Source organism: Pan troglodytes, chromosome 2 (assembly GCF_028858775.2).
Source record: "Pan troglodytes isolate AG18354 chromosome 2, NHGRI_mPanTro3-v2.0_pri, whole genome shotgun sequence".
NCBI lineage: Eukaryota > Metazoa > Chordata > Mammalia > Primates > Hominidae > Pan > Pan troglodytes.
Genome location: NC_086015.1, coordinates 23,523,451 through 23,533,633, shown reverse-complemented (window position 1 = coordinate 23,533,633; position 10,183 = coordinate 23,523,451). Strand labels below are relative to the sequence as shown.

The 10,183-nt window shown below is 39.2% G+C and overlaps 1 protein-coding gene across 2 annotated transcripts in view; it reads right to left on the bottom strand.

The window, feature by feature from the left end:
- Window positions 1-5,338: 5,338 nt before the first annotated feature.
- KCNH8 (potassium voltage-gated channel subfamily H member 8) overlaps window positions 5,339-10,183 on the bottom strand; it is a 393,974-nt gene continuing 389,129 nt past the window's right edge. The window contains exon 16 of one of the 2 annotated variants that reach the window (XM_001162672.6): window positions 5,339-7,597. In XM_001162672.6, coding sequence (XP_001162672.1) covers window positions 6,893-7,597 — 705 coding nt within the window. In that variant the 3' untranslated portion in view covers window positions 5,339-6,892. The remainder of the gene's footprint in view (window positions 7,598-10,183) is intronic. The other variant, XM_054680428.2, reaches the window with a different exon arrangement.

Sequence of the window (10,183 nt, the reverse complement as noted above, 5' to 3'; positions counted from 1 at the left end):
AAATTACCTGAGAATCTTGTCAAAATGTAGATTCTGATTCACTGCTCTGAGATGGGGGTCCAGGATTTTGCATTTTTAACAAGCTTCCAGATGAAGCTGCTGCTGTTGTCCCGCAAACCACACCCTGCGAACCAAGTGTCAGAAATGTTGTCTTCTTTACCCCTTTTCTGTAGACGTGGTTTCTGTGTAAGTTAACAAGAGATATGCTAAGTGATCTAGGCCCAGGGCTCAAATACCTTTGGGGTACTGGAAGCCAGAGTTGACAATTAGATTTGGTTCCACAGGTTGTCTGATTATAGCAGGAGGAACTCTTATGACTCATTTTGGTCAATAAGTTATCATGGCAACTTTCGGAAATCTGTGTTTCCATCTGAGGGCTTCTGGACATCACCGCCAATCTTAGCAAGGGGCCCCAAAGATGCTGAGTGTTGGCCATGTGGCTGCAGCTACCCAGAGGGCTCTGTGTTCCCCAAAAGATGTGGCTGAGTTTGAGCCCCTTCCTTATTAGCATTTAATACTGACCCCCATGCAGAGTTCAGAAATAATTCTCTCTCAGGACAAATAAACCATAGTGAAGAATAAAGCTACAGGAGTAGCATAAAGTTCAGAGTCAGCACTGGTTAAAAAAAATTACCATGGCAAGTAAAAGTGCCAAAGCAAAAGGGTACTCTTTACCCTGGAGGAAATTCTTAAATGAAAGTGGTCCCTTCAACTTAGTATATTAGTTCTTTACAAAAATAAAAAGCACAGACACACTTTTAAGTCTCACTTCCTCTTATTTTATTCTTTGTTGTACTCAAATATATCACATATGTATGTTCTATTTTTATCAAGCCAACTGTGAAAAAAAACCCAGAAGCTTAGTTTCAGCGTCAAATTCCATCCCATTTCCAGCTTCTTATCTCCATAAAGGAAAAACCCAAGTTAAAAGGAAATAGCTTAAGAAGGCATAGTTTTGCCCTTTGGACACATTTTCCCACCAGCTGTTTTTTTTCTGGAATGAACAGCTTATTTAATTACCTGCAATGACAGGTATGTAGGTGCTGGTCTATCTCTGCCTCACTGTGCTGTCCTCATGTCTTTTATACTGTTTATTCAGGGCTTGGTGAATGACACAACTCAAGGAATAGGTTCTTTCAGGACACAAGCTGCAGGGAGTAACATTTAGCTTATTCCCTCTGATGAGACCTACTCACACGATGGGCTACTAAGGGAAGCTTTGAAGGCATCTGTGTGAAGTGGCAGACATTTCATAAGCTCTGCTTCTAGCCAGAGGAACTGTGGGTAAGAGGGCAACAACATTTGCCACAGAGAAAGCTCTGAGGCTTCTGGCTGATAGTGCTCAGGTCTTCTGTGGCCAGGGATGGTGGTTGTGACATATATGTGTGCGATTTCTAAAGCAACAGCAAATCTCTATAGAAAAACTTTATGGGGAAAAATGGTATGTGTTTGTAGAATATATTTGTGTTAGTGAATACACTTCCTGTATCTTTCTGTAAATAAAGAGTTCAAAATAAAACTTCACTGAAGTTCAGATAGACATATTAGAAGCCACACGGGTTGGGGATAAGGTGGCTGGGGGCAGAAACAGCATGTTTTTCTGCCCTGGTGGCTCTTCAACAACTTTTTTTAAAAAGGTAAATGTTGACTTGATTGTTAACACCGTGATGAATAGACTGTAGGGGACATATTATGAAAGCTACTTTGTGACCTAAGCAGAGAAAATGTCAAAGAGAGGACTCATTTTCCAGAAGGTGGCCTGGAACACTGAGCGAGAGGGAAAAGGAGGAAGCATGAGGAAGGGCCAAGGGGAGAGGAGGGAGCGGGAAAGAGAGAATGGAGAGGATGTAAGTGGGAAGGGGCTGGAGATGAAGGGAGAGCCAGGAAGAAGTTGGGGAAGAGGAGAGTGGGGGCAAGGAAAGGTGAAAAAATCAGGAAGGAGAGGTAAGAAGGAGATGAGGGGAGGAGGGGGAAATAGGAAAGGAACCAGGGGATGAAAGGTCAGGAAGATAAACTGACATTTGTTTAGCGTTTATTGTACGTCGGGTAGTGTGCCTTCACAAAAATTACTTCATTAATTCTCACGAAGACTCTGAAAATTGGATATATTTTATTCTTCAAGTTTTAGATGAAGGAATTGAGGCTCAGATGTCTTAAATAACTTGTCCATATCACAGAGCAAGAAAAAATGGTTGGAGGCAAACACTCCTTTGTGTTCTTCCAAAACTTCTGCTCCTTTCTCAGCTTAATATTTATTTGGACCATTTGCCTTTGTATAAAGTGAAATAAACAGGCAAAGGAAAGCCTTTTGGAAGGGCCCTTAATAGAGCCTATGCCTGCACTTGTACCCAAGCTCTATTTTCGGTGATGATGGTATCTAAGAGAAGACTACATTTGAAGTACTATATACTTAAAAAAGAAGACATAAAAGCAATGTCTTAAAAAGATGACCTTAGAAAATGAGCTATATATGCCATGAGAATAAGTAGCTTTAGCAAGAACTATTTGGTGCAGGCTGTTTTCATTGTTATGAATAAAATCACAATCTTAACATTAGCAATTCCATTTCACATAGGGGACATCCACAGCAACTGTCATCTGCTGACCAAATAGTTATCTTGCCTCACATACAAATATGATTCCTATCAGATAACTGACCAATTTTTGAAACTTCAGAAGGTATTTTCACTTTTCTTTTTTCTTCTAGAAAATCTAAATGAAACAAGAAAACAAAGATCTATAACAAATCAAGAGGTATAAGTGGTGTAAGACACATAGTAGACAATCATTTTTCATTGAAGTAATTGATGGGTGTTCAAAGCTCTCTTGGAGAAAAGATATCAATTACTTTGCTAAAAAAAGGTCATTGATGTATTTGGAACTGTACAGAAAGAAACTTGTGAGTTTTAATTGGTTTGATTCTAGTTGGTCCATCTTCCCACAGAACCAGCTCATTATAAAATGAAAGGTTGTACTTCTTAGGACAGTGTTTTCAGAGTTTATTTCTTGGAACATACATATTAGAATCACTTGGGGACCTAGCTCATGTCTAAGGAGTTGGAGCCCTGAAATCTCTCTTTTAATAAGATCTCCCAGAAATACATTATTTGAACTAAAGTTGGAGGACTACTGATTTAGGAGTTAATCAGCCTTCTTTATTATACAATTACAGACTCTGGGCTGTCCTTAATAGAATTTCAGTGGTTGTCTACTTACATACAGATTAGCTAGGACTCAGACTTGTACTTCTATAGATTCTAGATCAATACTTCTCAGCCTTTAGTGTATTTGAGTCACCCAGGAAGTTTACCAAATGGTAGATTTTCAGGTCCCATTCAAAGCAGCTGGCTTGAAGCTAGATTATCTGCGTTTCAAATATATACCCCATGTGGTTGTGATGTAGGCATTCTGCTAACTTCACATCCAATGCACAGCCCTTCTGGAAAAACTATTCCTGTCAAATACTCACGCAGCCTCTGAGAGGACACTTTGTCTATTGGGGATAAACAATAAACTCCATTTGTAAGTAGCTGGAATTATTAGGAATTTCTTCTTATATTGAATTAACATGAAGTTTTGCATAATCTGTCTGGTTTTAATTAGAATTGCATAGAAAATATTTATTCTCAATATAATTTTAAAGAAAATTACCTTGACCAAGAAAATAACTGCTTTTGTTGCCTCTGGGTTCCTGGGGCTTTCCTTCAGCAGAGGGTGAGTAGGTGAAGAAAATGTAGGGGCTCAAAAATGCATCCCTGATAAGAAGACAAGGGCCTTTGCTATTTGTGTAGCTACAGTGCTTAGACAATTAAACATCTAGGAAAACTTGAAATTCTCACTTTCTAGAATATTATTAGCACATACTTAAGTAAAATAGAACTAAACTGTATCATCCTGAGCTGCCCTGGATATGGGAGAGTCCTATTTGTCAGAGTAGATGGGGGAAAGGGTCGATAAGGAATAAAATGGGATTGATTTGGATGAGGCGGAGGTCCTCATGGAAGAAATGCATGGGAGCCCTCCCTCCTTCCAGGTGCTTGCTCACTTTTGTCCAGCTGCAGCTCCATGCAGGTCAGGGAGCTTGTTCTCATGGCTGTTAAAGTCAGATGTTGAGTAAAAACAGAGAAGGTGACTGGGTAGAAAATATGGGCTTGTTTCCAGCCAATTCGCGGGAACATCCCCAAATCCCAAGAACTTAGCTAATTCATCCTATTTGTTTACTTGCATTGCAAAAATAACTCAGTTTATTCACTGATTTTGAAAAAAGTTGTAGTTGACCCTTCAACAACATGGGTTTGAAACTGCATGATCCACTCATATGCAGATTTTCTTCAGCTTCTGCCACCCCTGAGACAGCAAGACTCCTCCTCTTCCTCCTCCTCTTCAGCCTATTCAATGTGAAGACTATAACAATGAACACCTTTATGATGATCCACTTCCAGTTAATGAATAGTAAATGTATTTTCTCTTCATGATTTTCTTAATACAATTTTCTTTTCTCTAGCTTTTTTTATTGTGAGAATACAGTATATAATACATATAATATATAAAATATATGTAAATCAACTGTTTATGTTATCAGTAAGGCTTCCAGTCAACAATAGGCTATTAGAAGTTAAATTTTTGGAGAGTCAAAAGTTACATATGAATTTTTAATTGTGTGTGGGGCCAGCCCCCTTGCCCCTCATTGTTCAGTGGTCAATTGTAATTATTAGTAAAGAAGTTTCAAAGATCAACAAGCATGCGTGTGAACATGAAGGGAGGGGTACTTAGAGCAGCCATGGGTCTATCAATCATTTAAAATAATGTGACTGGGGAAGTTTAAAAAAATCTGTGTCTCAATTATTCACTTGTATAATAGGGATAATAATAACAAATAACTCAAGTAACTGTTAGCACTGTTTGATTAATATGAGGAAGTATAATGTGTATTAATTCCTAAAAATTGGCTGGTACAAAGTCAGTACTCAAGAAACAGAATGCCAGTTATTCTTGTTAGCATTAGTAATAGCAGTGTAATTTGCCAGAAGGACACTTGTGAGCCAACACCAGTTAGCTCTTTTTGAACTGCACTTAAAATGATTACATAGGTCAAGAAGAGCAAAAGGGAGAATGCAAATGAATACATGAAATCTAGAATGTTGCCTTTGTCTCAGTTTTCCCTTTAACTTAGGGAGAGACTGAATTTTGGAGAGGGGGAAAGTAGAAGGCGTTGAATCCTGAGTGACCTGCCTTATAAACATGTCCTGTGTTCGTTTTTCTTAGAAAAAATATCTTTTCTCTCTGCTGCTCTAGCCAGTTTTAAGGTGCAAGATTCATACAACATCAGAAGTCTTGGTGTGTTTAGATACTTTTAATGATACAATTCTCTCTCAGATTATTTTTTGTGGTGGAAAATAAAGAGAACTCCAGAATGTGAACCCAATATATCTTCCCAAAATGTCCAAGACAATTAGACTGTAACTGTTCTAAAACATAAAATAAAACTTTAGTGAAGGTGCTTAAATCATTGCCAATCCCAGCATCTGAATTTGCCTGTTAGTGTGAGATATAGGGAGCATTATGGATTCTAGACTGTGTCAGCATCCTAACTGTGTAATCTCTGAGGCTTCCCCTGAGATTTATTAAAAATAGGAATGGAAACAACTGCGCTGTATAGCATTGTTGGGAGCCTTAAAGAAAAAAGGTAAAGTGCTGACCCATTGCAAGCTGGTATTACTCCCACAAGTTATAGCTCAGAAGTCTTGGCTCCATTTGGGGATTTCCACTAGTCTACTACCTCTTGTAAAAGAAAAGCACTGGGAAAGGACACACCCAGGTTTTCTCCCTCACTTTGAGCCCAAAATTGCCCTATGTCCACAGACCCATTTTGGATTCTTGAGCAACAAAATATGATACCTAGAGGAGAGACATTTCTGCTGGCACAACGACCTTAAATCAGGTCATTGACATGAGTTGGCAGAGCCTAGATGGAGCCTCTCTATCCCCATGCCAAAGCTCATGTAGTTGACACTCAGTCCATGTTTTTATTTCATTAACAAAATATGACTTCACTTTCTTTTATAATCCAGAAGCATGAGAATACATTTGTTGCAAACTGCATGCAGAAAAAATGGGGGATTCCTTTGGAAACTACATCCTCTTAGTAATAAATAATTTTTGATCTACTATACACAACAGTAGTGCATTTCTTGTTAAAACAGCAAGCTTTTTTTTTTTTTACCAAAATGAAAAGAAAACATTCATTTCTTTATAAATATTTAAATAGTTTAAATACATATTTCATACCAAGGATATAAAAATAGCCTCTGTGTTTTTTTGATAAATAAAGACGTTTTCATTTACATGGCAAATAACGTGCGGATAGCTAACCACTGGCCACCAGCTCTATTTGACTGATTGATTGTCTAGGAGATGACATGCAGTGATAATTGTCCCTTTGCCTTCACAAAAAGAAAAATACACCAGCAGGAGCTGTGCACTCCTGAGGCCAACAGTGCTATGGATATTGTTCAGGAATGACAATCAGGCACTCATGAAAAACCTTTGCCATACTTCACAAAAGCCACATGGGACAAAAGTCATCCACAAGTTCTTTGTCTAGGACTTCTAGCTGCTCAGACCCTCAGGGTCTTTGGATTGCTACCAAAGTCTGTCAAACAGACCAGTAGTTTAATACCTGTACAGAAAAATGTTTCTATTATGCTTCTAGTATCTAGAAATTGTTTGCTACAGCATGGAGGTGGTTCTGCCTTTCCCTGGCTCCTCACACTCTTTTCTGCAGGATTCCCAGCTTTGCTCAGTCTTCATGCCCACCAGAGGCAAAAAGGCAAACTAAAACTGTCATGCAGTGGTAGGTTTGAGATTAGCTGCTGCATCATGGGCACTAATATCATACATTTATGGCTTTGTTATCTTTCACTTCTGCTGTGCTTGTGACAACGTCCAGTGTAAGGTTCTCCAAAGGTTTTGTAGAAGCTGATGCCATTCCTTCCTGGTTCCAAGATCCTGGTAAGTTTTCCAGACTGAAGGAACTCACAGTTCCCTGACTGAAGCTGCCCTCCTCTGATCTGCTTGGGAGAACTAGGTGCAAAGATGTTTCCGAAGAGGAGCAGACAGAAGATGAGAGAGTTGCTGAAATGGACTGCAGAGGCGTCAACGTAGAATCTGAATGTGGAGAGATGCACCTTAAAAATTGCAAATGACCTTCTTGGACAACCTGGTAGTGGGAAGGTGAATAATCAAGGCTTGGAGAATGATAAAGTTCACTGTCTGCAGGATTTTGCTCATGAGCTCCAGTTCGTTGGGGGCTGCTCCCCACAGAGGAGGGATCCACACTCCAAATGTCTGAGGTGATATTACTGCTACAAAGTTGTGCTTGGGTATAAGCAGCCCCGCCTGTTTGCAAGTGTAGGCAAGGCTGGCGCGCACTCCAGCTCATTCTGGTCTGTAAGCTCTCCCTGGAGGGACACACAGAAGTGCTGTGCAAAGAGCAAAACCGTGATGGCTGCTGAGGTGACAGAATGTTTTCCAGAAGCTGGATCACATTTCTCATGTCTTTACCCAACTGAGAAACTTCCTGAGTCAATGTTGTTACCTATGTGGATAGAGCAAAGTGAAAGACAATAGTTAGAGGTGCATAGTAGTGACCACATTTCAGAGAAATGAAGCAGGGAAGTGATATTTCTTTTGGTTTTATTTTATTCCTACTTATTTATTCTTAAACATTTTAGCATTTGCTTGGTGAAAAAGAAATTTCTTTTTTTTTTTTCCATTTTTTTTTTTTTTAAGATGGAGTCTCACACTGTTGCCTAGGCTGGAGTGCAGTGGCACGATCTCAGCTCACTGCAAGCTCCACCTCCCAGGTTCACGCCATGCTCCTGCCTCAGCCTACCGAGTAGCTGGGACTACAGGCGCCCACAACAACGCGTGGCTAATTTTTTGTATTTTTAGTAGAGACGGGGTTTCACCATGTTAGCCAGGATGGTCTCAATCTCCTGACCTCGTGATCCGTCCTTCTCGGCCTCCCAAAGTGCTGGGATTTCAGGCGTGAGCCACGAAAAAGAAATTTCTTAATAAGAAAGCCTGAAAGGCCGCTCCAACTCCAACCAAGCCCAAGGGGTGAATGGGTAGGTTAGGCATTTGAATGAACATACATCCTGATCTAAAGACATCCTCATTCTGAAAGAGCCTAGAGGGGCATAAGTAGTCTGGGAATCTTAATTAGTGATTTGGGATTCTTAAACAGAATGAGAGATACAGATCCATCATCTCTAAAGTACTGATGATATCTTTTGCTTCCCCTGGATGAATGGGATGCATGATAGTGCACAAAAATCACTGGACACTTCAAAACAATGTGGAGTGGCAGATACTGCATGTAAAGCACTCAGCACACTAAGCACTACTACCTATTTGGAGTAGATACCTAGTGAATGGTAGGTCTCACTCTTGCCATTTCTGGTTGAAGCCTATGCTTATAGGCCAGAGACAAAGTGGCCTTCAGTAACGGTGAGGATGCTACAAAAGAACTCATACCAGATTTGCTACAGAGAAAGTTTGCAGAAAAAGGGAAAGCTATGGAATGAGAGTTGGAACGAAATAAAAAGACCTGCAAGGTGCGTAAGTAGAGATAAGCACTGCAGGGCTTCTGAGAGTCCTGGAACGCATCAGTGAACCTGAAACCCCATGGAATTATAAAACAACAAATTGTGTTGTAGGTACTTTGTTCAGTTTTCTAGGTGAGACATTTAGCTTTCATGGCCCAAACACTTAAGAACCATTGAAGAGTCTTCATTTTATACTTAAAATACATAATAACATTCATTAGAGAATTTATTTTCGTAACGACCACATCAGTATTTTAATCATGGAAGACCACCAGAAAATTGAATTTCACTTAAACGTAGCTTTTCTAAAAGATTTGTATTCTTCGAATTGAGGAAAACATATTTCAGAAAGCAGGACACACACATGTATTTTCTAGTCTTTGGTTAGATTCATAATACTAACATAATGTAATGTTTTGCCTTCATTGCTATAATACTTTGTATTTTTATAAAGGACTTTCTATGACTTTATTTTACTATCGTGAACCACAAAATGCTAATAGAAGCAGCTGAACCTATGGGCTAAATATAATCAGGAAACAAAAAGAGGTAGTTCAACTTCATTGAACTGAAGATTCATTCAAGACTGCTGTTTTGGGCAGACATTCTTCAACATTTAAGTACATATTCCTAATTCATCCAGCAACTTAATTCAGTCTACTTACTGTGAGTGCATTCTGAAACTAATTCTCCCTGGCAGGTCCATCAGGAGGTAACACTGCTCAAAGTCAGGCATTTAAAAAGGCCAGAAGGAGGTTTTTCCATGGTTTGGGCAACCAACTGGTAACACCTGCCTTGAAATTGCCAGGCCAAAACTATTTCTGCCCTACTGCTGGCATGAAACTCAAGGGATTCAACTGAATACTTGTCCAGGCTTTTCAGCAGATCTAAAACTTCTGAAGACAACAACATCTCTCAGCCTCACATTTAAGAACTGAAACAATGAATATGAGAAAAATTCAATATGCTTTGAAATCTTCACTATGGGTTGTCAATTTCATTACCTGCCAAGCTTCAATTCTAAAGCACATGAATCACACTTAAATCATTACCCCAGGATCTTTGCGCTACCTACATTCACAAGGGTTCCATCTTAAAGTGATTAACTCTTGTATCATAATTTCAGAAGACAAGGCTGCCACTAAATGAGATGGTTAAAGAGGCACATTAGCCATCCGTTCATATAGGTTGTCCAAGCTAAATTCCTGTATGAAACTCACTAGGGCTACATTAGTTCATTTCCCAATAAAAATGCTTTGAATTGACCTTTTATTGAGAATTAAATAAAGGCACAGTCTCTGAAGAATAAGTTTGAATTTTAGGCACATCAGCAATTATGTTATTCAATAAATGTTTGTATGTTTGTAAATTTATACAATGTGCTTTCAGGTACACTTTCCCTATTGGATCTACAAACAATGCTGAGAAAGGCAGGGATGTACTATTATTTCTCAACTTGTAAAATGGGAGCAATAAGACTCAGAGGTGAAAGGACATTTTTAAGGTCACTTATTTCATGAATGACAGTCTTCAGTCTAGAATTTAGGACTTCTAAGTTTGGTATTCATTCTGCT